Source organism: Archocentrus centrarchus, chromosome 20 (genome assembly GCF_007364275.1).
Source record: "Archocentrus centrarchus isolate MPI-CPG fArcCen1 chromosome 20, fArcCen1, whole genome shotgun sequence".
Lineage (NCBI taxonomy): Eukaryota > Metazoa > Chordata > Actinopteri > Cichliformes > Cichlidae > Archocentrus > Archocentrus centrarchus.
The window spans coordinates 32,740,858-32,768,375 of NC_044365.1; the positions used below are offsets into that span (position 1 = coordinate 32,740,858).

The 27,518-nt window shown below is 42.1% G+C and overlaps 1 protein-coding gene across 1 annotated transcript in view; it reads right to left on the minus strand.

The window, feature by feature from the left end:
* LOC115799203 (sodium channel protein type 4 subunit alpha-like) overlaps positions 1 to 27,518 on the minus strand; it is a 330,533-nt gene that overhangs the window by 50,687 nt on the left and 252,328 nt on the right. Inside the window, exons 23-26 of the mRNA XM_030756224.1 lie at positions 22,537 to 22,660; positions 5,230 to 5,384; positions 4,271 to 4,444; positions 714 to 836 (exon numbers count right to left, since the gene is read on the minus strand). Coding sequence (XP_030612084.1) covers positions 714 to 836; positions 4,271 to 4,444; positions 5,230 to 5,384; positions 22,537 to 22,660 — 576 coding nt within the window. The remainder of the gene's footprint in view (positions 1 to 713; positions 837 to 4,270; positions 4,445 to 5,229; positions 5,385 to 22,536; positions 22,661 to 27,518) is intronic.

Here is a 27,518-nt window from a genome sequence, read left to right on the forward strand (position 1 = left end):
CAAAGCAACCGCCCACAGGGCAAGTGGGGAATAAAAAAAACCCAAAACAACATAATTAATAATAAACTGTTTTAAATCCCTTGTAAAAGCTTAATATGATGTGGGGAAAACTCAATAATAGAACATCCATCATGCAAATCAACATAATGAATATTTAAAAAAACATGTGGAAAAAAAAAAGTAAAGTGGTAAGATTAATTCACTCCATAATGTGCCCCGAACAGTACAGCCTGCTTACGACTGGGACTGTGTGACTGGGAAATATTGTTTGTTTTTCCACAAAATTATCCATGTAATTACACCCTACTTAAAAAAGGCTTACAGTATAATTATTCCTTTGTTTCCTGTAAAAACCTGACTTGTTACCTCCTTCGTCTAGTTGCTTGCTTTTAGGTATTTGTAGGTAAACATAATTACATTATAATTTCAAATAAAATACATTTCAATTCTATTTAATTAAAGAGAAATTGTGCCCAAAGTTTTTCTTTTCTGTTTGATTTCATGTTTATGAAATTTTTTAACATCTTTGACTTTTTCAGTGTTTGTTTTGAAGGGTTAGGTCATCAGATTCAGGACAAAAAACTGTATAAAATCCTCAGTAGAAAAGTCAAATTCAAGCTTCTATTCACTAACTCCATCACATTTTCTGACATTCAGCTGAATTATAAAAATGCATGCCCAGGTGTGTTTGTTTCAATAATACTGACTCTTACCCTCATGCCTTCAAATCTGGAGAGGGCTCTGAGGGGCCGCAGGGCCCGCAGCGTCCGCAGGGATTTGATGGCTGCTAAGTCTGAATAACCCAATGTGTTGGCTACCAAACTGACCAATGAGACCTGGAGGAGAGGGAAAGAGAAGACAGAAAAAGATAGGGACAGGAATTCAGAGATAGAGGAAGGAGGAAGGAAAAGAAAAGAGAAGCAGGACAGTTAACTTCTATTCTAATGAAAGGCAAAGAAAGAGGGAGGAAGGATGATCCAGGAGGAGGAGGATTCCTGAAGGAGGAGAGATGATTTGTTGTCACTGAGCTGCTGAAATGTGGAGTAACAGCAAAAGAGTCACTGCTATGAAACACGTTTTATCACTGATGAAGCTTCCTCAGTCGAAGCTGCGAGCAGACAAGGAAATAGTTATTTTACAGGTAATTGTTCTCTCCAAATAAACTCCTCGCAAAGAACCAGTGAATGAGTTTTTATTGATTGGTCAGGCGAGACCTGAGTGATCCGTGGCTTTTAAAAGAGCTAATACAACAGACCGTTTTGTGATTCTTTGAGAAGGCACTGGATGCTCTCCAGATTCATTCACCAAGAGTCAATTAGCTACCAGATGATTCATCCACTGATCATCAGTGAAAAGCTAATAATTGATAACCAACTTTAGGGTTCACATTTAGCAGTAAGAGAGATGGTTAGGTGTAAAATATACTACCTGTATCCAAAAGAGTCTGAGATATTACTTCTGATTAAAGCCAGGATTGCATTGCCCTCCAATCAAACCCAGAAACTGCAGCATCTCTAAAAACATCTAAAGCCAGGCCAAATGATTTCCAGCACCAAGCAGCAGGTCTCAGGTTGGTCGAGCTGCAAGTGAATTCAGCTCGTTCTTACCCTGATACCAGCGAAGCGGGATACAGCCCGGAGAGGACGGAGAGCTCTTAACGTCCTCAGCACCCGCATGGTAGTGATGTGGTCCACCGGGATGTAATGAGCCATCAGACCCAACACTGAGATCTACAGGGTGTGGGTTACACAGTGAACATCAACATTTCTCCACGACCTCAAGAAAGTGAATTTGGAGATGGTACAAAGAGCAAAAAGATTTAAAGGGGACCTCCTCTGCTTTTCCTTACTTTCTCTCACACATCATTGAGGTCACAGCCCTGGCTGTGAGCACATGAGTGCCATCTAGTTGCTATTTAATTCTTTGGTTTGGGAGGGGCATCCAATCAGAACAAAACTGGCTTAAAGGGAGGGGGAGGAGCTTAAGGATAAATTCCAAAACTTCTGAAGCTGAAAAGCTCGCAGTTCCACTAATTTCCACTTTCAGCTCCATGCATGTATGTTTATAAGTGCTCCACTTACATCAACCAAGTATAAGACAAATCACCATGATTTTGAACTGAGTCATGCAAAGCTTTTTAGGGGAATCCAATAATATAAACATGGAGCAGGAAATTATCAGGAAAGCTCCCCTTGAAAAAAATTAATGATATTTTAGCATTTCATAAATTCTTACTGTTATTTCAGTTTTTTTCTTCTACTACTCCCAAATTAATTTAAGTTTACAATTCTTTTTGAGTGTTGAGCCAATCAGTCTCTACACTTCCTTCATATATTTCAAATTAAAAGCCTGTTACAGAAGCTTCAGGATATGATAAAGCAACAAAGTGGAGACAGCTGAAATTAATCTGCAAATAAAAAATCTGTTATCAATTTTAAAGAAGACTGTGCAAATTTGCTATCCAGGATATTTAGATCAGTTTAAACCTAAATGAAAGGACACACTAAGAAGGTTTCAATAAAGAACGTAACAAATAAAAATGGTTCAGAGACACCTCAGTCACCCTGATACCTTGATTACTTTAGTATGATCGTGTTCTGAAGCTTTCGGCCCTCTAGTGGTCAAAAACCGACTTTTGATACTTTAAGTGAGTTTCTCACTGTTTCCGGCTGTGTTAATAAAACTCTGTTTCCTGTCTCATATCGGCTTGTTTAGTTCTGTGACATGTCTGCCTCTCCTTCCCCTTCAGGCTCCACAGTCAGAGAAAAAAGTCAGCGTCATTTATGGAGACGGCCAGGCGGAAAACACTCACAGAGAGAGAGAGACACGGGGGAGTGTGTCCATTTCCGACCCAATGCATGCGTATGCATGGTGTGCATCATAACCTGTGTGTGTGTCACTTGCCCAGAACACTAGAAAGAGTGTGTGGGAGTCCAAACATGTGTGTGTTTGCTGATTATTTGTCCCAAGGCTGTTTAAACATCTCTCTCTGTGCCTCTGTTTGTTGCTCAGTGGCTCTCACTAAGATCGCTGCAGCAACTGTAACACTGCTGACGTACTGAAGAGCTTTCTTTAGACAAAAGCTGCAAAATTATAACATCCAGCATTTCCTTTTTGATACGACGTGTGATCGAAGAGATCTGAGAGCAGGTTCACTCAAAACAAAAACCTTCCCTGATTTAAATTTGGCTGATTCCTCTTCAAGGTCATCTTCTCTGGAAAGATCGGATAACTCCCAGCACCGTTGCCATTTTTAGACCTGTTTCTGACCTCTAACCCTGTGCACGCTGTGATTTTACCACGAACAGCTTCTGTTTCAAGCTGACCTGAATCCTGTAAAGACGTTCGTGGTGATGAACACTAGAGTTGGACTGTTAGTGCGGGGATCTTTACTGAAGCATTCTGCCATTCGGTGCTGATACAAAGCACATCTAAAATGTTGTTTTCCAGCACAGCCTAACTTGCCTCCCTATAATTTCCCCCAAATTAAAATCAAGCACAGAGATTCCCTTCCTGACACACTGGAGGAGATCCAGCAGGCATCAGGAGGTGAGTGAGAGCTAAAATCCAAACCCAGCAAACATGGCTGAAACCCTGATGTTATGTTCCTACTCAAAACCGGTTACGACTGCGAACCCAGAACCACTGACGGGTGGATGTTGGTGTTGTTTCCATGGAATCCTGAGGTCCAGTCAGACCATCAGTGAGAAATATAAAGCCATTCTGTTCATGTACATCCACATTCTGTTAGCGTGTCAGATGCCATGGAAGTGTGACATCACGAGTTTGAGACTGAGGTGCATTTTCTTTTTCTTCTCATTCTTTCTACCAAGAATGTTTATTTATTTTATTTTAATTAACAAAAAAATAACTTCTGACCACAAACTTTGTCCTGTTGGACTGTCATTAAATAAACGGATCAAACTGACATTTCTCTGATGCTCCATCCATGTGTAGATGTTGGGAAATGAGCACCAGCTGACAGTTGGTGAGGAGCTTGATTTTTACAAGTCAGTCTCTGGAAGACTTACTTTTGCACAGTGACCTTCAAAGCCATTTTTTTACACATTATAGAATAAAAGTGAAGAAATCTGTGACACCACAAACTAAAAACACAGTTAAAAACATGAAAGTACTGAAACTACTTCAGTCTTTTTAAGCTTATCGTTTCAACGCTGGATTTATACACGACAACATTATTCCTGAATCCTTTAATCACTTCAGTCTCTTCATCACAGTCCCTAACCTACTAAATTCATGAATAACTTACATCGACGATGAGGAAGTCGAGCCAGCACCAGTAGTTGGTGAAGTACTTCTTGAAGCCATAGGCGAGCCACTTGAGCAACATCTCCAGGATGAAGATGTAGGTGAAGATCTTGTCGGCGTACTCCAGCACCACCTTGATCACCCTCCTCTGCTCGATGTAGATGTCCTCAAAGGCCTGGACAGGGGTGGAGAGAGCTTTGATTCACTCCGACCAATCAGATTTCACTCACTCCAATTCAGAAACAAGCAGACATGGATGATCTCCACAATCAGCACTTTAAACTGAACATATTATTACAAACAGCAGTGCTGAGTCAGAACTGCTGCTAATCCATAACAAACTATAATTTCTGCTGTTGTTATTTATGTTTGAAAGTGCACTTATTTTTCTTACATTTCTCTGCACAGAAACAAACACTTGTTTTTTTAATGGTTTCACAGGGCTGGCTCATTTAAGATTAAATGGGGATGCATGAGGCTGATGAACTAAAATGAGGCCCAGGACATTCATATAAGTTAGTAACACTGTATCTATAAACACAAATACATACAGTAAATTATATAAACTGAAGTGAAGCAGTAAATGATGCTGCCTTCATTGAGTAAAGTTGCTACTGAAGTCAGTGAAACTTCTGAGGCAAATTCATTTCTGTACTTAATAATTAAGCAAACAAAAAATGGAATGAGGTTATTAAGTAGAGTAGAAATAAAATGAAAGTAGAGTAACTGGGACTCGTTTGGCTGGAGAAAGAAAATAAGTGACTATGATGAAACTGCAATAAATAAATAAAAGCTCAGTCGATAAACAGAAGGTAAAGCAAACAATGATCATGGGAAGAATGTGTAGTGAACTCAAGTAAATAAAGTAAATAGTAAATTAAATTATTGTTGCTAAAACAGTTTTAATTACTGTTGGAAGTTCAAATCAATGACACTAAAGTCTGTGTGTGTGGGACTGACCAGAGCTCCCGAGCTGAGGAGGATCATGAAGATGATGAAGGTCTCGAACCAGCTGTGCTCTACAATCTGGTAGCAGGTCTTCCTCACCCTCCACCACATCTGACCGGGACCTGCGCTGGTGTCGATGTCACAGCACTGAAACCTGGAAACGCACACTGTGGGCAAGAGAGAGACAGGACTGAATACCACATTACCACAATTCCACCTTAACTGGCTGTCAGACCCTTACAAAAGGGTTAGAGGGTTAGGGTTAGTGAGTCTGTGTGTGTGTCTGTGTGATGCAGTGATGATGTCAGGACTGCAGCATACACAGGTCCTGCACAAAGCTGCATTAACGCATTGAACCCAGAGTCCGGTTTAAAGTTAAAGTGAGCTTGGGCGGTGCCCCAATGACTTCCTGTCTTGTACTTCCTGTTCCTGTGTGGATGTTCATATTAAACTTGGCCAAAGTTGAGCGTGTGTAATGACTGTGAACCCAAAGCTCAGGCTGCACACTGCTCTCCCCTCTGATCTATATGATTTCATATAGACAGCATCTTCCTTATATGGTCATCTCAGCGGCTGAAACATTCTGTTTGTGAGGTCAGCCAATCAGAAGAAAGCTGTCTTACAGGGGGAGGAGTTCAGAGGTTGAACTGAGGGGGTGAGTATGAGATAAAGAATAATTATTTTGGACTGTGAATCCTGCAAAGCTGCTCTGGTGGAGCATAAATAAAAATATAGAATCACTCAAGACTCACATAAAGCCGAGTCAGAGTTCAGTGAAGCACTGAGTACTCACAGGTTTATATTCAAAACATAAATGATCTGTGTTCTGCAGTCTTTGGTATTTTTTAGATTAAACGTGGGTCATTTAAAGGTCAGAAAACTCAGGTAGGAAAGAAAAATCAGAGCCAGTCAGATTCATTTTGTCCAATTCATCTAGTTTTTCAAGTTGTTACAATCATGACTTAGGATATGGGCCTAATGTGTGAAGAAAGTATCATGAAATAGATTACTTTAACATATTTCGCTTTTAAAATGGAGTTGAATAAAATGTATATTTTTTAGGCTATAAGGATTGGCCAGTTTTTCAAAAGACGATTCACAGCGAACCTACTTTAACCCTCAGACACGGAAGCAGCCAGAATGGCAATGACCAAGTCGTAGTGCATTACTTAAGGCCCTGTGTTATGTCATGTTATAGTGTAGTACGGTAGTTAAATTTTCAATGACTATTACAGCGTTCCACTGGCGGAACGGTGTGCACGACAGCACAAGCGGCTGAGCCTTTATCAGTGCTGTGTGGAGATGAACCGTATTGTTTTGCACCAGCAGTTGTAAAATATCTTGGTATAATTTCATGTACAATGCAGGAATATTCGAATTATATTTGTTAAGGGAGTGTTGAGGAACGATACAACACTGCATAGCTCGAGCACTCGAATGCCGAGATGTAGGTTTTATTGCATTAATCAAGCCAACGTTGCCCCCTACTGGGCATAACAGGACATCGCTGGAAAGCTACCTCTACAATATCACAATAGGTTAAGCCCGACACAGGCTACAGAAGGCCTAATTAAAATAATAATAAAAAAAAAAAAAAACTTTTTCCCTGGATTTCTGGGAAATGGCTCGTCTTTTCCCAGGATTTGACTCATGTCATTTTCGGGAAAAATATTAAACCCTAGTCTGTTTGGACTCCTGGAACAGCACACTGCAACCTGATGTTGACTCACAATCAGGACCAGGAACAATGACTCTTGAGTGAGTGATGCTGACATACCCTTTAGCAAGGAATGATGATGGCTCAGTAACTGACAGTGGAAATGGGGAAAGTGCTCGAAAACTTGATCAAGTGCATGCGGTCAAAGAGACTGATGCATCAGCAGTGACATCACACAGGAAGGATCTGCGTAGCATGACTACTCTCTCTATAACCAGCAGTGGAGCCTGAACTGAACTACTTTCTTTTTTTTTCCTGCTCTCGGTGGAGACGGACGCATTTTTCTCTTCTCCCCAGCCTTCCCTATCTACGCCTGCTTTTGCTGCTTAGAGCGTCCTTTTACACATCCCCAAACTGGATGCTCTCCAGGCTTTAAATGTGCTACTGCTTTGCTGAGGTGTTTTTTGGAACCTCGTAAGGTGTTCATAATGAACACAGTACAAGATGATATTTTTTTAACCTACCTATCCCATCTCTTTCTGTTTTCCTGCTAAAGGTAGCGCCGGCAAAACGGCTGCACGACCTCAGACACCTGCCCCCCCTGTTTGTCTCTGTTGTTTGTATTTCTCTTGGATGGGTGTTCTGGAATGCAAATTTCATTATATGTTTACATATAATGACAAATAAAGTCTTCTTGAATCTTACCTGTAGTTTTGAAATTAGCTCCAAGTGAGGTGAAGCAAGCATCTAAAGAAAACAGTTCTGCCATAGCTTTGGACCTCAGTCAAATCTGAAATTATTTGACAGCTATGTATATTATTTATATTCAGGAATGGTTTGAGGATCACAACAAAGAGTCTGAGGTGTTGACTTGGCCTCCATATTCCCCAGATCTCAATCCAATCGAGCATCTGTGGGATGTGCTGGACAAACATGGAGGCCCCACCTCACAGCTTCCTGGACTTAAAGGATCTGTTGGTAACATCTTGGTGCGGATACCACAGCACACCTTCAGGAGTCAAGTGGAGTCCATGCCTCAATGGGTCAGGGCTGCTTTGGCAGCCAAAGGGGACCAACACAATATTGCGTAGGTGGTCATAATGTTATGGTTGATTGGTGTACACAGATAAATACACAGAAGTTTAAGAGGAGCCAGTAGATAGTAAATATTTGAGTTTCTGACAAACTGGTTTTGATGCATGGAGTAAGTTTGTGTTTTCTACTTTTGAAAATAATTCAGTAGGATTTTGATTTTTTCCTGACATAAGATTTACAACCCTCACAGAGTACAAAGACTTAACACCCTCAGACATTGAAAAAAACAAACCCAGTATGTTCAGTTAGTAGAATGCACATGATATATTCAGCACAGAGAAAAACACACAAAACAATCATTAAACACAGATAAATCAGTTCAATGAATCCCACGTCACACAGCTCGGCAAAGTCCTTCAGTTCATTCATAAGAAAACAAAATAAAAGCAATATATTTCAGTTCCCCAATGTCTCTCAGTTCACAGAAACACAAACAAATCCACTTCAGGTTTCCCTCTGAGTTCAGTTCAAACAAAACACGGCCAAACAAAGATTCCACTCTGGGTTTTCCGATTTCCACAAACAAGCAAAACACGGAGGTGAGTTCCCAATTTCCCACAGACAGCGTATGCCAGCTGCCACTGTCAACAGTTCAAAAACAATTTAAATCCAGCAAATTTGACCAGCTGGAGGACTTACAACACCAAGGATTTTATTCGTTCAATCCTGAGTCGCTCCTGTCAACACATCCCAGCAGTTCCTCACCGATGGGTCCCATCACCAGCCTAAGCTACCCGTAGAGCCACTGAGCGAGGAGATTAAACTTGCCATGAGTACGGCCGAGATCGCATGGATACTCATGTCTTTCATCGATGCTCGCCGTCTTCCTTCCGTGTTCCCCTACTACCCTGAGTCAAGTAGTATGGGCTGGGTTGAACACTGCAGCGCCAAATCTGTGGCATCCTATTGGTTGTCAACCAGAGGGTGAACAAACATGGGTGGCCATAATATAAGGGACAGCCATCCGGCTGTCACAGCTTCTTTGTATGACGTGAGCTGTGGCTGCTTTTCACTTGTGGGCTGTGTTAAATATTAATAGCTGGCACTGAAAACATAAAAACGGGACTAATCTCAGGGTAAATATTCTTTGAATATATTCTGCATATACTCTTTTTCCTTTGATCTCTATGAGCATTTATCAGCTCCTGACATGTTGTTTTTGCTGTGAACCACTAGATATCCTGAGAACTGTCAGTCAGGCCAAACAGGGTTTACCAGTCGGTAAACCCTTGGCAACTTCTGGTTACTACTGAAAAATATCAATTTCCCAACCAGTTGGTAAGTAGTTGCTGGAGGTTGCTGTCAGTTGCTAGGTGAAATTCTAGCAAAGTCCTTGCAATTGCTTTGGTTGCCAGCAAACTGCCACAGTCGCACATAGTTTGCATGGAAGAAGCTGTCTTGTCTGCAAACTGTAGTAATTCTCAGGTAAGTTCTGTAGTTATAGGGAACATTTGTGTACATTTTAGAAAATTACGCAAGCAAATTTTTAAATTAACACTTCCTGTTTTCTATTTGCCATTTGAGAGAATTATTTTGATGCTAATCTCATTGTACATTCTGTATAATGACGATAAAGGCATTCTATTCTATTCTAAAGACAAAACGTAACAAAAAATGACTAACTGCATGAGGTGATGAACCATTTTCACTGACTGAAAATTAGATGCAAGAAAAATGTATCATCTGCAAACATACAGAGAAGACTATATTGGACTGAAGTCATTTTGCTGAATGAGGAATAACTGGGGCCCAAGAATGGAGCCCTGAGGAACTCCAAACTGCTATTGTGTTTTCAGAGAACAGCTCAGCTATATTATAACTGGCTTCAACAATGAGCTGTGATGTCATATCAGGAACATTTGAATTAAGAATGTGGCAGATATCGCTTCATTAATCCATAAACAAAGTTACAAATGTAGGTAAAGTAAGTGGAAACACTGTCTCTTGGGTCTGTGCTGGTTTCCTGTAACAGACAGAAGGAAAAAAACAAAATCACAAGCAGCTCTTCACTCTGCTGATTGCGACGTCTGTCTGCCTGTAATTAGAGCTCTGATTACCCTGGCTTTCTGTTTCCATGGTTACTAATAGGCTTTTCTCCAATATGTCAGTCGGATAATCCAATGAAAACAAGTGAACAGTAATCCGACACTCAATCAGCTCACTTGGCAACGTTATTATCAGTGTGTGTGTGCATTAGGAAACCCCCTCTGCTTGTACTGGAGGCAGTCTTAATAAACACTTTTGCTGCTATAAACTCTCACTGAATGCTGCTCTAAATGTCTCATTACATTACCTATCGGTCAAGCTGACGCCTCCTTCGCTCTCTGCTGTGCACGGCATCGATCTGTTATTGAACACTACTGAGAAAATGCTCCTGAATGATCCCCTGCCAGGTAACTGCATTTGATCCTTGTTGCCGCCACATAAATGTAACATTCCCAACACACACACACACACACACACACACACACACACACACACACACACACACACACACACACACACACACACACACACACACACACACACACACATACCATACGAACAGAAGTTTAGCTTCTTAAAATACAGCAGCTTCACCTTTCAGACTGAGCCACTTCAATCTAAACTTTGGGAACAGAATGTACTTAAAAAATTAAAGCTGTGATCAAATCATTGAATATTTAAATAGGAAGTGATGCTGAGGGGCTATTCTCCATCATGGTTATTCATCATTTCCTGAGAACATGGGTGAAAGATTCAGTGCATCCTGTCTGTCCTCAGAATCCTAGCTCACATTTGGAGGAAGAGTTTAAGTGATGAAGACAAAGTGCTAAAAGATCCATGTGACAAAGTGACAGAGAATGTGGCATGTCTCTGTCTTGCTCAAGGGCCCGTCAGCAGCCACCTTGTCTATGCTCACACCTGAGACCTTTCAGCTAGAGGAGCAGTAAATGCTGCTGCATCTGCAGGCGTCACACACTGCCCGCTGAGGCAGAAACACACTCACATATTCTGTCTCCATTGTGTGTCGTGTGGCATCACAACATTAACCAATGAGCTGGCATTTAGAGGACTAATGAGGCAGCTAATCTAACGCTCACTGTTAGCACAGATGTGTGTGTGTGTGTGTGTGTGTGTGTGTGTGTGTGTGTGTGTGTGTGTGTGTGTGTTTTTGCAGGTTAGTGGAGATAACTGTGGGTAATGAGTGAATGTTTCTGTGCCTTTGTGGCCTGATTCAAATACAGAACAGCAGCCTGAAGATAACAGAAACAAACCAAATCTTTTGTTTGTTTTGCTTCTAATTTCACAGCAATGGAAGAAAAAAACAAAGCAAGAGGGAGAAAAGTTGTAAATGCTGTGAAATTAAAAGCAATCTCATGCAAAATGTGTCCTGAGAGAAAAATGATGAAAAGATACAGCACCAGCCAAAGGTTTGGACACACTCACCCTGAGTGTGGCTGGTACTGTATATGAAGGGTTAAAAGTCACCTTACGGACATCTTACTATAAAAAGTCTCTCCTACATGAACACGAGGTGAGTGGCCAAATATGCCACACAGGTGCATCTCATGGCCCCGAAGGTTTGTATCTATATCAGATATTATGACATCATCATGTTGCCCAGCAACCACTCCCACTGGGCTATAATGAATGGGTTCCCTTCTTTGATGGTGTGCTAACATTTCATTGTTTCTACATTTACCATTAGACTGAAATGTTGCAGTTCATCACAGAGACTCTGCTGAGTGATGAAACAGCAAAAACCTGCATCAACACTTTGCAACAGAATAATGTTCATCAACGTGAAAGACTCTGAATATCTCATCATCTGCAGTACATCAGATCATCCAACGACTCGGAGAAACCTCTGTGTGCAAAGGACAAGGACAAAAAGATATAAATATCTATGCACATATCTATCTTTGGGCCCTCAGAGAGTACTGCATTAAAGCCAGATGACATGTTTTTCAGGGAAGGCCTTCATATTTCAGCAGGATGATGCTAAACTGCATTCTGCAGCTTCATAGTAAGAGAGACCTCTGACCAGCTGAGAACATTTATGACAAAGCAGAGCCAGGACTGCTGAGCAGTTACAATCCTCTCTCACACAGAACAGGACAGCATTCCCAAAGAGTTCCCGGACGTTTACAGCCTGCTGTTAATGTTGCACAGAGGGAAACACAGCCCTGCTGCTGCCATCACTGTGTTCTACTGTGAATAAAATCTGGCTGTGTGAGATTCTTCTTCCTGCTCTTGTCGGAGACGGTCGCACTCTCTCTATCTCCCTGCCCTCCCCATCTCTCCGCTTGCTGCTTGCTGTGAGAGCGTTTTTTACACACTGTCCGAATAAGAACAAGATTGAAACATGGATCTGGCAAACTGGGCATTCTCCATCATTGACCGAATTTTTTTTCCACTATGAGACCCGGGACAGGGGAGCCTGCGTGTCCGAGTGGAACAGACCCGGTTGGATACGTCATCGACTCTTGGAGCTCGTGGAGACCTGTGTGCTTCTCAGCCCTTGGAGTGGAAGACGTGGAAGACGCATATATATTCGGCTTTTTGGTAGCGGTATCTTCTCTGTTTGGGCTCGGTGGATACCTGCTTTACTGGCAAATTAAGAAAATCTGGATGGCGGTTCGACATCTGCAGAGGCTGCCGACCCAGGTGGAAGGGCTGAGCAGAGCCGTACAAACTCAGACTCAAAGCCTGGTGGACCTGAGCCGCAAGATTAGCAAGCTCGCAGGCGAGAGGGGTTAGATCAGGAGATATAGTTCGGTTCTGCACAGTGAGGACGGCAATCAACGAATTTGGAATATTGGATTTTTGAATGGTTTCCCAGTAAGACTGAAGGCTGTTGGAAAAACAAGCAGCCTGTTCCAAAACAACATTTGTTATCAGGAATTCGGCTCCCCTGCCGGCCTTGGGTTGGCAACCATATCTCTCTCCAGGGCACTGTGTGCGGCTGCTCTCCCCCCCACTCCGCGTTGTGATTTGTGAAGCTGGGTCTGGTGTATCTCGGCCGCTGATGAAATTCCACCACTATCAGCGAACTGTTTTGGCTGGATCCTGGCATCTGGCTCCACAATGCCCCCACCTCTCGTCTCCGTCTGCATCCCCTCCTGACCTGACCTCACCTACCGCCGCTGTCCTAGCTTTACATGTGCAAATGCTTTGCTAAGGTGGTTTTTTTTGGACCCTGGTATAGTGCTCTTTTTGAGCACTGTACCAGATGACTTTTTTTTTAACCTAACTTCCCCATGATGTGTTGTTTTCTCCTCCTGCCAAAGGTAGCGCTGCAAGTCGGCTGCATGACCCGAGGACACATATCCCCCCATGTGTGTTGTGTTTTTGTGTATTCTTGGATGGTGTTCTGTAACTGCAATTTCCAATGTGTGAACTTGTTCACCCACATGGCAATAAACTTCATTCATTCATTCATTCATTCATTCATTCATTCACCAATCATTGCATTCTGTCTTTATTTACACTTTGGAATCATTATGCATGAATTTCCTTCTGAATCAGCTCCTTATTAAAGTGTCAGCACTGCACCAGCTTTAACTTTGTGGGTTTGTTTCATTATCAAGCAGAAATATTTTAACAGCTGTTTATATAAATCATCTTCATTATACTTAGTTGATCATGTAAGGTGAATCTTTGTATGCTTCAAACTTCAGTGTGTACTCAAAAAGGCTCATGCACAACCTTCATCAGTTTTAAACTGAACCTCCAGATGAAGCTGACCCTCTAACCGAGCTCCACTTCAGACTGCATGCATATGAACTTCCTCTGAGAAAGCCCCAGTCCTGCTTCGGCGCTCAGGTCTCAGGGTCCTCATCTCTCTGAATGCACTGTTAATTATTTCCCTTTAATGCAGAAATAAAGAGACCTTTGTTTGGTTTGATCAGGTAAAAGCAGGAAACGTGAAAGCAAAGCGATGACCTTCTGAGGAGTTTCTTTTTGTGCCATTCTCCGGCTCGTTAGTGCTGCTCGCTGAGCTTTCCCCGTTCGACCGACCTTTCTTCCTGCCTGATGAATAATTAGCGGTGGGGGAGCGTCGCCATTCAGGCCGACACACACTCTGTCTTCCTGACAGCTAGAGGGAGCAGCAGGGAGGCATGCTGCTTCTTGTGCTTTGTAATCACAGCATGGAGGAACACACACATATACTGTACACATATTTATATATGAAGACATGAAGACAGAGAAAAACTATTGTTCAAAGCTGAAATTGCAGCGCTGTGAGGATTACAAACACACACACAGCTACACCTCCATGTTAGCAAGAAAACTCTGACCTTTGTGACTTTAGTGTCACAGAAACTGAACTTCTATCTGTGGTTGGAGACCATTTACATCACTTTCACTCTTCCTTTGCTTTTTCAGTCTCTTTGTCTTCCTGTTGTCAGATGTACATTCAAACCTGCATATATTAGTAGGTTATATGAAGGAGCTGACTGCTGACTGAGGCTGATGAGCTGTGAGAGGTCAGGCTGAATATCTTTGTTGTTAGGAAATGAGTTTGAAGTCGTAACAATAAATCAGTTATAGAATGATTATGAGCTGAGACCGACCCTGAGCTTCAAAAAGGGGCAGCATGGAGATGTTACAAACCTCCTGGGTTAGTCCTGAATGTCCAGATGGCCACACACACACACACACACACACACACACACACACACAAAGCAAACCGCTTCCTCCTAGTATCCGTGTGCACACACAGCTGGTGCCTGCCCGTTGCTGTTAGTCATTTTCTTGGCCTATTTCTGCAGCAGCCGGCTGAGTCGCCGGAACCACCGCTCCCACACACACACCGGGGCACGCAGTAACACAGTGCTGTGTCAGCACACTGGTGGTGCTGGTCCAATGTGTGAGGGGACAGCGAGCTGACTCAGGAGGGAAGCCAGGCGGCGGCAGCTCGCTGGAGGTCCAAATCTGTGTCTCTCTCCAAAAATCTGTTGATGGCAGTAAAGGTCAAAAGGTCAGCAGGTCAAACATGGTCATCATCATCTCCCGTTCTTTCCCTCTGGGCCTCTCCTCTTCCTCTCTCTTCTCACTTAATTAGCAGCTTTTTCTTTTTTCACTCACATTTTTTCCTCATATTCACTGAAATCCTTCATCTCTTCACTTGGATCTTCAGATCCACATCTTCTTTTCTCCATGCTGTATGGAGGATGAGGATCATCCATCAATTCCCACTTGTTCAGCACTTTTCCTCACTGCCTTTGTGTCTCCTTTCATATCTTACTCATTTGTTTATCTATAGCCTCTTTTCCAGGTCACCGGTGGCCCATCTCGGGTCAGGGAGGTGAAAATATCTCGATGACTCTTCTTGTTCCAGTCCAGCAACAATACACCGGCTGGGTCACTCTGTGGTCCCTGAACTGTGGGATGCATCCAAGTGAAAGACAAACAGCAACAAATTTTGGGGATTGGCACATAACAAATGGAAGATGTTTGCCTCAGCATCAAACCTGGAGGCAAAAATCTCCTCACTTCTTATGAACTCTCAGCCCATTTGTCATTTTAATAAGATGACAATTAAAGAATGAGATTAAATGATCTTTCTTTCACAAGTGTTTCCTGGATTATTGGTCCTCACCTCCTCTCTCTTGTCTACTGGATGTGTTCCACCTGGTTCTACAAATGCAGCTCTCCTAAAGAACCCTGCTGTGGAAACTCTGGCTTTACCCACTTTTAGGCCATTTTTAAATTTACAATTTTTATCTAATATTTTAGAAATGCTTGTAGCTTTGCAGTTAAGCCTTGCATATGAACAATAACAGCCATATTTTTGAGGTTTCCATGCCCACCGCAGCACAGAAACAGCTTTTATCAAAAGGACAAATGCTGCAAAAGCTTCTGTTTCTGAGTTCTGCATTAGATACAGTTGAATATGATATCTTTATAAAGGACACAGCTCTTGCCTGGTTTCACTCCTCATTATCACACAGGTCTTTTTCCGTTGTAACAGGAGGATTCTCCTCCTCATCCTCTCATTTGGATTTCCCCAGGGGTCCTGTCTGGGTCCCATTCTACTCTCTATGCTTCCTTTAAGTAAGATAATCCTTAAACACAGTGTTCATTTTGACTGTTTTGTGGATGATGTGCAGTTTTATGTTCAGTTAGTGATGTAAATACAGTCTAACATCTTATGGCTTGTCTCTCTGATATTGAATATTAGATGTCACATAATTTTCTTCAGTTCAATGATTTTGAAGTCTTTTTTATTTGTGGCTCAAACAAAACTCAACCCTAGTCCCAGACAGGTCAGCAGATCACCTGGTGGACGTTTAGAGGTTTGATCCCTCACACAAAGATGAATTTTCTCCTTCATCACACTTTTCCTCTGAATCTTCCCTTCATCTCCTCTCTGATCAGTTTCTTCTTCATTTTCTCCATCTTTTTTTACTTTAATTCCCTCTTCTGCACTTTTTTCTTAGCTCCCCTTCATGTGTTTCACTCATTAATGCAGACACACAGGTGACAGCACTGTAGCACAAAGAAAGAGTTTCGTTCATGTTTCATCTCTCTTCTGTCACTGCTCTAGTGGCTGATCTGAGACCAGCCGGTGACAAATGTCCACCTGCTGCAAAGGACTCTGCTGAATCAGGAAGAACCGGATGGCGTGTTGGGACATTTGCGATGGATGCATCAATCTTCTAAATGAATCAAAGCCAATACAACATCTGCTGTTTGGCAGCCGCTTTCATACAGAGCACCTCGTGCTGGGAACAGAACCCGCGTTGGTTTAACACTGGAAAATGATGGAGAGTGAGCCTCCACAAAATATGATCCACGGGATACCAGGGTCACAGTTACCAACAGCAAGAGTGGCACCTGGCCTTGCTTCTATTGTGTCTGAGGGAATTCTGTTTATTATGTATGGAAAGGTATTCATCAGTAAACTATATGCTTAACGATGAATAATGTGGCAGTACAGTTTTTTACTGAGTGCTTCTAGTATGCAGGCTGGTATGCATCTTCACTGATTTGTATTTAAGCAGAAGTACCAAAAAACAGTTGCTCACATAACAGGTGTGTTTAAAAAAGATAAGATTTATTTGTATTTCACCAGGAATCCATCTTCTGTCAATTGTTTTTTATTATTTTTCATACGTATGCATTTGTTTCTTTATTTTGGGAGCTTTTATTTTTTGTGTGTGGGACCTTTGACTTCCCTATACGTGTCACTTCCTGTGGTTTCGGGCTTCTCTCTCTTCAGTCGCTGGAGGCGCTGCTGAGGAGAAGTAGGCACACGTTCCTGATTATGGAGTAGTTAAATGCAGTAAAAGTGCTAAAAAACAGATCAAACCCTGCTTGTTATTCTCAGATATTGTGCTGTAATGTTGTTTGTGTTTTTAGTGTGAACCATTGTTTTTTTCTGTAGAGTACAGCACTTTATTGTGACATGCTAAGGTGCCGATCTTCAGCTAGGCTGCAGGAGCGTGCAGGCAGCTTCTCGTGCTGTTTGTTAGTTTTCTCTCCTAAAGGTGCGCATGTAGATGCTCCATGACAAGAAGTTGCTGTACTGATTTTTTTTCTTTATTCACACAGATATGTGAGCTCCCTTTTTGATTTATGACATGTATATTTGTTTATTTTGTTAATTTTTAATATGTAATTATTTATGTTCATGTTCACCGTTTATTCATTGTTCAAAGAAGTATTTATAAAATTGCCACTGGTCGGTTAAAGACGGGTTCTCCTTAAGCAGAGTTGTTTTATTAAGTAATTGTTACTATATAATCAAGATGCCATGCACTTTTTTTTTATTATCTATGTTTATATGTATTTTTAAGTACTTTATAAAGTTAATGAGATGTGTTATGATAGCACACACCTAGTCAGTCACTGCACTGTAAAAAAGGATTTGGGGTTTTAGTCAGCTGGACTCATGTAACTATGTTTAGTGAACTTAGTGCCCATTACAACTAACTAAGATGAGTTACAACAACTTCAACTTGAAAAAATACTTAAAACCTCAAAATAATCCGTTCAGTTAGCTAAAGAAATCGTGTTAGGATTCGTATCTTATGTAATACGCATGCGCCCTTAATATGACATCATGGTCACATGATGCTTACAGTTGCGGGTCACATTTGAAATTTAGCGAAGCACCTGGCAGCCATGTTGGTTAAGAAGTGGACTGTACGTTATTATCAAGTAAGTATTTCTATCTTTCTTCATTCGGAAGCATTAAACATCCATACTTTGCCTCAGTCAGTCACCACAACTTTTAATGCATATTTCATGTTTAGTTCGTTGAGGCTTGCTTGCTCCAACATGCAGTTTGTTGACTTAACTTTTCATATACATTAATTTGGACTAAAAATGATTAGTTAGTTGAACTAAAAGCATGTAATCTGAACTCAGTTTATCAAGTTCAGATTACATGCTTTCAGTTCAACTAACTAATCATTTTTAGTCCAAATTACTTAACTTTTTATATAAAGTCAACAAACAGCATGTTGGATCAACTCATTTATTTAAGTTTAGTTCACTTGAAGCTTTACATATTCAAAACTTAACCTAGTCAAAGCAACAAGTTTACCTGACTGAGTCAAGTTGAGTCAACAAATTCTTTTTTACAGTGTGGAGGTGCTGCTGAGGAGAGGTGTGCATGTAGAAGCTCCATGACAACAAGTTGCTGTACTTATTTTTTTGTTTATTCAAACAGCGTTGGGAGAATAAACCAACCTCAACTGGCAAAGTGACAGTCGACTCCTTCATTCCTGCAACAAAACGCAGAGAGAGAGTTTGCCACAGCCTGAAGTGCAAGGGCAGGCCAGCTACACTCAGGCCCCACAGACGCAGACAGCCTGCTGTGAAAAAGGGTTTGACCTCTAAGGTTAATTCCACCTTCATGACAAACGAGGGGGGTAGGAGCTGAATTTCTTCCTAACTCACTTGTTTGGATTAAACTCAGGCTTAAAGTTAAGGGCAGGCCTGTGCCCTTAACTTACTAACAGGCTTCAGTGAGAGTAAGTCTGGGATTTTGTTAGTCTGTTACGTAGTGTCTTAGCAGGTACAACATCTGGGACTGTAAAGTCTTGCTAACCAAGCCTGCTCACCAACATGATCGCAGCCAAATACTAATGCTGAGGCTTCAAAACTCCTTGGCTCTGTTCATACTGTATTTACATCTGTGGGGATTACTTTTACTTTGGCCATGACAGCAAACACAATGTTGGCTAAATCTGGTTTGTTTATAATTAATAAATGAATATTTATTTGTATCCTTGTTTATGAACTATTAAACCAACAAACAAAAAAGCAGATACTTTGTGTTTTGCTTTCTAAACACTTTTCCAAGCACTGTCAGGAGTGAAGTGTTGGCTGGATTGAGGATGGGGACTTAAAATGTAGTTTACAGTGTTATGAGTTTGCTGTACAGTTTATCTAATTGCCCTGAATCATTCAAGATGTTTGTCACTTGTAAACAGCGTATGCTACACGCTGCAGTCTCACTAATGCATTCACTGCAGGTGTTCCTCAGAGAGGGTTTTCCAGCTGGCTGGCCTGATTCTTTCTGAGCCTTTTCCCCTGTAACCTCACATTACCTCTGAAAACCAAATACAGATGTGAAGGTTTAATCAAAAAGCCTGAGCAAGTCGACTTATTTCTCCATAAATTCGGAGTCATTTAGCCAATAACATGCAAACAATCCCCTGACAGCTCCTATGACTCTTTTGTGGCATTGCTGGCTTTGCTGAACTGTGTCTAAGACAAATCTGTGTGTTCCAGGAGGAAATGGGCTGAGTCAGGAAGGAAACAAGGTGTTTGCTTTTCACCTGGGTTAGTCCGTACAGGATCATAAATCTCACTGTGAAAGTATTGGGGCAAGTGGGTGGTGGGATGGGCTTGTAGTTATGTGACTGCGGGGATGCATCTTCACACCCTGCGAGTCAGAGGTTTTGTACTACAAACCACACTCATGATGGATAAGGCAGCAAAAGACCAGCGTATCCAGATTCTGCCATCAAACTAGATGGGAATGCACTTCATATGATGCATTAATACTCCAAATACACCGCTCTAATCTAACATATGTAAAAAGGAATAATGATAAAGTTGCTTCCGCAGCACAAAAAGACCACAAAGAATACAGAATGGATTAAAATGAACCCTGGGTTGTGGTTTTCTGGTGGTGCTACCACCTAAACTTTATAATAACATGACGTGGACATTATAGCCACTGACCTGGCCTCCAGACTCTCTGAATGCCAATCTGAGCCAGTATCCATAAGATTCTTTTGGAACTCCATGGCTGTGAATATCCTAAAGCACATTGCCACTGGATCCTGGGACTTTCTGTGAAAGGTTTGTACCTTCTGACCCCCCGCTCTGGTTTCCACTGGGAGTTCTGGTTTTTCCTCCTATCAAAAACAAGTTCAATTCTCTTGACTACAGCATTGGCTTAGAGCTGCAGGTGGCCCTCCAGACAGGCAGTTCCTAAATCTCAGGATGGATTAAATGCAGAGAACATCTTATCTCAAAGGATCCAATTCCAATGTTCAAGTGCCCCATAGGACACCCCAGAGATCATGTGTCTATAAACTGAGGACAGTACAATATGGTGCATATATTTTACATCTTGTATTAATGGTGTCATTTTCATAATTTGACTCATTAAATATCTAGAAATTTGTGGTGGGATTGTTGCTGCTCATAGATGTGGTCTGTGGCTCGCTGCTACAAAGTTGGATGTAAATAGGTTTTATTCAATGAACCTGTCCATCTGCAGCTTTAGCAAACAAAATTATGGTCTGAATGCTCTGCTGTGCCAAGAGGAGCTCTAAAACGGAGGTAAACAGACTGACTAAAACAAAAAGAGATGATATTTCATACTTCTATCACAGAAAAGAAAAACACTAAGAAGCTTTTATTTTAAAATCTGCCACCTCAAAGCTAACTAAGGGCTTTTATTTTGAAAATATTTTGGGGCTTTGTGTTAATTTTCTAAACTTACACAGGCTTTGATTTTTGAAAATGTCACAGTATTAAAATATCTTGATAAAATCCAAGAGGTAATTGGAAGTTGCACTTTTATTTTGAAAGTCAGACATGCACTTGTGCATTACAGACAGAAATGTTAAAACTGATGTTCGAGCTCAGGTTGTTGCCCCCTGCAGGCCGTATAAGCACAGCTACTCTCTTCTTTTGCTGTGATAATGATCAGCTTTGTCTTATGTTGGTAAAACACTGCGTACAGAGCATGTGAAAAAAAGAAATTTGGCAATATGCAAATGAACAGCTGTGTGTCATCTGCATACAGACAGAAATAAATATGCTTGAAGTTCTGTGGCTACCATTAGAACATAATGCATCAAATTTCTCCTCCCTTATCCATTAACCTGCCTTTCGTTGGCTGATGTTAGCCCAATAAAACTCCAGTGTTCCCCTCTTACTCCCCTGTGTCTCTGTATCATTGCCATGCTAGCTGCGCTGAGCGCATCGAAGACAAATCTCTGCGCTCCAGGAGGAAACCGGCTGAGTCAGGTAGGAAAGAAGGTGTTTGTTTTTCACCCGGGTTAGTCAGAACAGGATCATAAATCTCACTGTGAAAGTTTTGGGGCAAGTGGGAGGTGTGGATGGGCTCTGACGGCTGGTGAAACCATGCAAGTATGAAAGGATAGAGCTTCACAGCTTCAACAGATACAGAAATGTAATGACTCTATTAGATTTAAAATAGTGCTAGATTCCCAATTTTATCTAACATGGGTTTGAAAAAAGGGAAAAAGAAGGAATGGAAGCATGCTGTATGATACAGAAGGTGGAAAACGAGCCTGTGAACATGTGTTCAGGTGGAGCTGAAGGAACGATGTGCTTAGCCTAACTTGTTAAGAATGTTACTTTTCAAATGTAATAGGTTACAAATTAAAAATGTAACAAGCAATAATGTTACATTTGATTGCTTTGGCTAACTGCTGTTTAAAAAGAAAAAAACAGATGTTTTTATAGCGATAGGGCATGTTGTCCAATGACATTAATTAATCATGTGGTTGCAGGTAGAGCAGACACAGGTAGCTTAGAGGAAGGTGCACTGATCTGACTGACAGACGAGTGATGGAGTGATAAATGAACAGAGCCTTGTGAGGCTTCCCACTCTCACAACGACTGGGGTTACACACTCCAACCCCCCACAGGGCTGAGCTTAGGGTCATCACCGATGAAGTTTCAGACCTCAGATGGTTCATTAAACACAATACCTTCAGCAGAAGCAGCTGGTTTTATATTGGTGTTTGAGTTAAAGTTTGCATGTGGAGTGGGCCACCCACATATTGAAGGCTAGTGCAGGGGTCGAGGTTAGAGACCATTTCCTGTTACTACGAGCAGTTGAGTGAAGGCTTAAATGTCAGAGTGCTACAAAAAAGTGAATCTGAATGTAGCAAAGTGTGTTTTTTGGGTGTGAATTGTATCCAACTCCTCCAGCTCCTCTTTACAGAGAACATCATGAAGCCTCACAGTGCATCTCACTTAGTTTGAATGATTCTCTTCAACTTTTACAAGTCCTCCGAATGGCACAGTGTGTGTGTGTGTGTGTGTGTGTGCGTGTGTGTGCGTTCATTTGTGCTTACTGTCTGGGAAGCAGTTGTCAGGGTCCATCGCTTCTTCAGCTGTCTCTGAGTACTCATCCTCTTCCTCTCCAGGCTTCCTCAGGTCCACCGTGCTGCCCTCTGATAGGCTGATATCATCTTTCTGCTGAATAAAACAAAAAAGAGGAAACAACCAGTCAGAACCATGAACTCATCAGCTTTACCACACCGACCTGTAACTGGTTAATATCATCCAATCACAGACTGCCACTCAGGATCTGATATGCTGCCATCGGATTGTATGTCTTTATGCAGGATAGCATACCCTAGGGTTAGCATAGGCTTTAGTAACCAAAGTAAGACTATGTAGCTACAGTTAACAAAAGGGAGCTAATGTTGTATTCAGCTTGACCCCAAATTAATGACTGAGCCCATGGAGCCACAAGGAGTACGTCTGCTGAAGTGACAGACAGCGAGGACTGAGGACACGTCCTACAGACTTCTACAGGTCACCCCCTGGTGGCCATTAAAGAAGGTTAAAGGCACTTCCGCACTGGCTTCCCTTTTTAAACTCAGAGGTTACATCTCTCTGCTGTCTGTGGGTGTTATCGACACACTCACTAAAAGAATAAAAAGCCCTCCATGCTCAGTGTTGGCATCTTTGTGAACAGCAGCATGTGCCAACATTAATCGCTCTGTTTCCTGTTTTGACTTCTGATCCTCTTCCAGCCTCGAAGCTGTGCAGTGAGACGCCATCATTAACTATAAATGATTACAGGAGCATGCCAACGTCACAGTTAATGCTAGCATTGACCAAAGCATCAACCATGACCACAACAACACAGTAACAAACACACTGTAGGAAGAAATACTCTGTAATCTAGATCATTTACATGTCACGTCACACTCAGTCAGAGGCAGAAGTGCCTGACAGCAGCCTCAGAATCAGCCTGTCCATCCACCCAAACCTCCACCCTGCCTTTAAGGCTTTCACTGTAATAAAGGAACACATTTCTGAGACACACACACACACACACTTACTTAACATTTTCATTTGTTGAAAATAAGAAAAAAAATCACATGTGCAGATTTATCCTTAAAGAAAGCTTTGACATTATTGCTCCTGTGAGTGCTGTTCAGGCTGTTTCTATGCAGTTGTATAGTTTGTGCGATTGTCACTTTGCTGCAGTCGAGGCTGAATGAGTCAGATTTAATGTTACATAACTGCCTGAATCCTGGCTGACAACACACAGATACCACCTTCCAACCCCCCCCCCCCCCCTCGCTGCCAGGAAAACTGCCGTCTGTTCACTTTGACTCAAAGATCTGGGCAAAACTAGACATCAGGAAATCCCCCCCTCACATCCCCCCTCATCCCAGCTGACTTCAAAGATCCCTGTTTGCTAAGCATCATGGGAGTTTAACTCTACAAAGGGGTGAAGGAGATGGAGGGATTGGAAACAGGTTTTCTGCTGAGGACTGAGGAAGGAAATTTGGCAAATTTTGTTGACTGCCTGGACAAAAGACACAGCAGGGTGTGTGTGTGTTTGTGTGTGTGTATGCACAGGTGAGCTAACTACCTGTGTCAACAGCTAACTCATGAATACATTCAGAGCAGCCACTGTGACGAATGCCAGCCTTGGACACACACACACACACACACACACACACACACACACACACACACACACACACACACACACACACACACACACACACACATACACACACACACAGGTGAAACCAAACACACAGCTAATCTCTGACACACACATGCACATGAAAAGAGACTTAACACAAAAAGTGTATAACACAGCACACACGCACAGCAGCCTTGGGCCAAAATCTCCTGACAGTTGATGTCCATAATGAGCAGTTTAAATGTATTTCTATTCATAAGCTGTTTCTATTGTGGAGCCAGAGAGCAGCAGAAGGCATTGCATCACATTCAGGAACACTGGAGTCACGTGTAATCTGATTACTCTTATCCAAGTACAGTGGTTAGAGTGTATCAAGGATCTCCAGCTGATATTTCTCTTTGTTTTGTACCTGCTGAGTGTGATAACGTGTGTTCGGCCAGTAGAATCAGCTGTCTGTGATCTATCAGCTACATCTGCTGATTTATGCCGACGTAGATAAAAGTGAACCAAGGCCATAAAACCCAGCTTTTGTTTATTTTTGGTTACTGAATTAATTTAAAGACAAAGTCGGGTCTGAAAAGTGAAGCTGGTGTGTAAGTACCTTAAAACTGCATTCTTCTAACGGCCAACAGGGGGAGACTCCTCAGAAAGGTTTTCAGGTTTAGTTGTTATTTTTGAGACAGATATCAGAGAGTTTGTGTGTCTCGTTTATTCTCTTGCCTCGCTGGCGTAATTGTTGCCCCCTGTCTGTGTGTGTATAAATAGTCCTTTCATTCCTTTGCTCAGTTTTGCATCATCACGTATGCTGGTGGCGCTTTCCTGCTCCTTAGTAGAATCACAAAGGTGGATAGCCTGGAGTTCGCTCATTAGCTGATGACTTGACTTGGCAGTGTCCCAGTGTCACACCTGTTTCAAAAGACCAAGATGGCGATGGAGAAAACACTTGAGGGTTCGAAGCGGGACTTCACTAACCAGTGAGTGATGTCATGGTGGCTGTTTATGAGCCAAAATTAAATAATTTGTAGATCAAAATCATAAAAGAAACAAAAAACAAACAGCTGATTTCTCTCAGGCTTCATGCCAGCAGCCAAAGTCCTGAAAGCAATGGTGATGTCATCTTTTGTATACAGTCTATGCCTCCCAAACCCTCTGAATAGCATACCTGTCAAGTCTCCCTTTTTGGCTGGGAAACTCCTGTATTTTACCCCTCTGTCCCGCCGTCCTCCCGTAATATTATTTTACTGTAAACTTCCCGTATTTTAATATAATAATTTTTAAAAAGTATTCCTTTGCTGCTCCAAACTGCAGTAGCCTGGGTGGCAGTTATATTGAGGTTAGTGCAGACAGCGGGAACAAACCCAGAAAAACAACTGAACCTCGGTTGGGCTCAGTGTTGCCAACTTAGCGGCTTTTCAGAGCCCCGTAGCGACTTTTTTTCCAAAAAGCAACTAGCGACAAATTTAGTGACTTTTTCCTGTGACATCGGCGACTTTTGGAGAGTTTTGGAGATAGACCGAAAACCCGAAATCCTCCACTGTTGCCGTGTTTTGTGTACATAAAGCCTTCATACTGCATCCCTTCGTATGCTTTGGCATCGCCCAGACCTCACTTCGACCCCACTCTCGAACCCCTGGACCTCACTTAAACACTGAGCCCACCCACCTGCTCCCTCCGCTCCCATCACCGGACATCGCTTCAGCCTTTATCAACCCAGTGAGTTTTCGTACACAAGTTGGCAACAAAAGTGGCTCAGATAAAGGAGGGTTGAATGTAGCTAGCAGTCGGACCCCACAGTGTTTTCTTTAAATTTGATATTCTAACATTAATACGGGACAAAATTGATCTGTGTAATGTGGGTCTAGGAAAGGCATTAAAGTTATTAAGTTATTTCATAAAGTTCATTTGTAGTTCTAAACATATTTAGGGTGTTTTTTTTCTTCACGTTTTGTCTCTCCAAAGACGTTTTTCCTCTCTCCTACAGCCTCGATTGCAACTACATGCAAATGATCAGTTATGCAAATTAGGTGATGACATCATATAGCGACTTCTATTTTCAGCGGCAGAAAATTTCTCGTTTTTTTAAATACAAAACTTGACAGGTATGGTATAGACATAAATGAAAAGAGCACACTGTGGCCTGTTCAGGTGTTTGCCCAGCAGGTAGCTGCCATAGTGACAGACATTTCATTCATTCATCAGCAAAGCCAAGCGTGTCACATTGTTTGTCTTCACTAAGCAGGAGGAATGGCACGTCCACTGCTAACGAGGACAAACACAACATTTTTTGTTCCCCACAGTTTGCCCTTTTGTTTGTTTCATGCTAACAAATGCAGACATAAAATATATTTCATATTTACACAAGGCTGAAAGAGTGAGGAGGAAAACGATAAGCAGGAAGGCAGCAGAGATGGGTGGAGGTGGAAATGCAGACTCTTAAATTTAGAGAGATGAGGACCATCCATGAAGTGGTTCCAAGTGGGCAAAAACCCTCTGTAGCACAAAATAATGACATCACACATATAGAAACATACTGAGCATGCCAGGAGATTGGGGGTGCGGGGTGGGGGCTGTCAGAGTGAACCTCTGCAGATGGCTGGAAGCTTTGGGTGGATGTGGCTGAACCATCAGCATCAGTTCTGTTTTAGACGATTATAAAACGGAGCTGAAACATATTCACTGGTTGGTTCCTTCATGTTCAAAGAGAAGGCAGAGTCACACCAAAAGGACACACGTGGATAAGTGATTTTGGGGTGAAACATCGCTTTAACAGCACCACGCTGTCACCTGAAAATGACTGGACTGCTTCTGTGGGTGGTACAGAAGCCTTCATTAAAATGATTTAACAGCAAACACTGTAAATGTTCAGCAGTCCAGTGATACAGCACAGGTGTTCTAGGCTCTGATCTGATGTGGGATGAGGATCACCTGGGGTGATACATTTTTGCATTGACATTCAGAAGTTAAAGCAGATCTTTGCTTCTGCAGATAAAAGTATTTACAGTGTTTTCTGTGCTGAAGGTGTTTTTCTCTGATGTAGCTCTGCGAGCTGCAGCTTCAGAGCTCAGCCAGATTCCATCCAAGAGGTTTTGATGTTGTCCATTTCATAACAGAAGGGAAAATCAAAGTGGGGCTGCGGGGTCCACTTTCCAGCACCTGCCTCTGCAGACAGCACCTGGACATCTGTTACCGGGGTCCTGAACTTTACCGGGGTCAGAGGTCACCAGCTTGAGACTGTGGCAGCAGGCAGGGTCACAGTAAGTTTTACTAGCTGATATTTAAGGGCACGCACACACACACACACACACACACACAGACACAAATGCTTGAAAAGCTGTAAGGACCTGGCACAAATGCAGGAAAGTCACACACACATGCTCAGCTGTT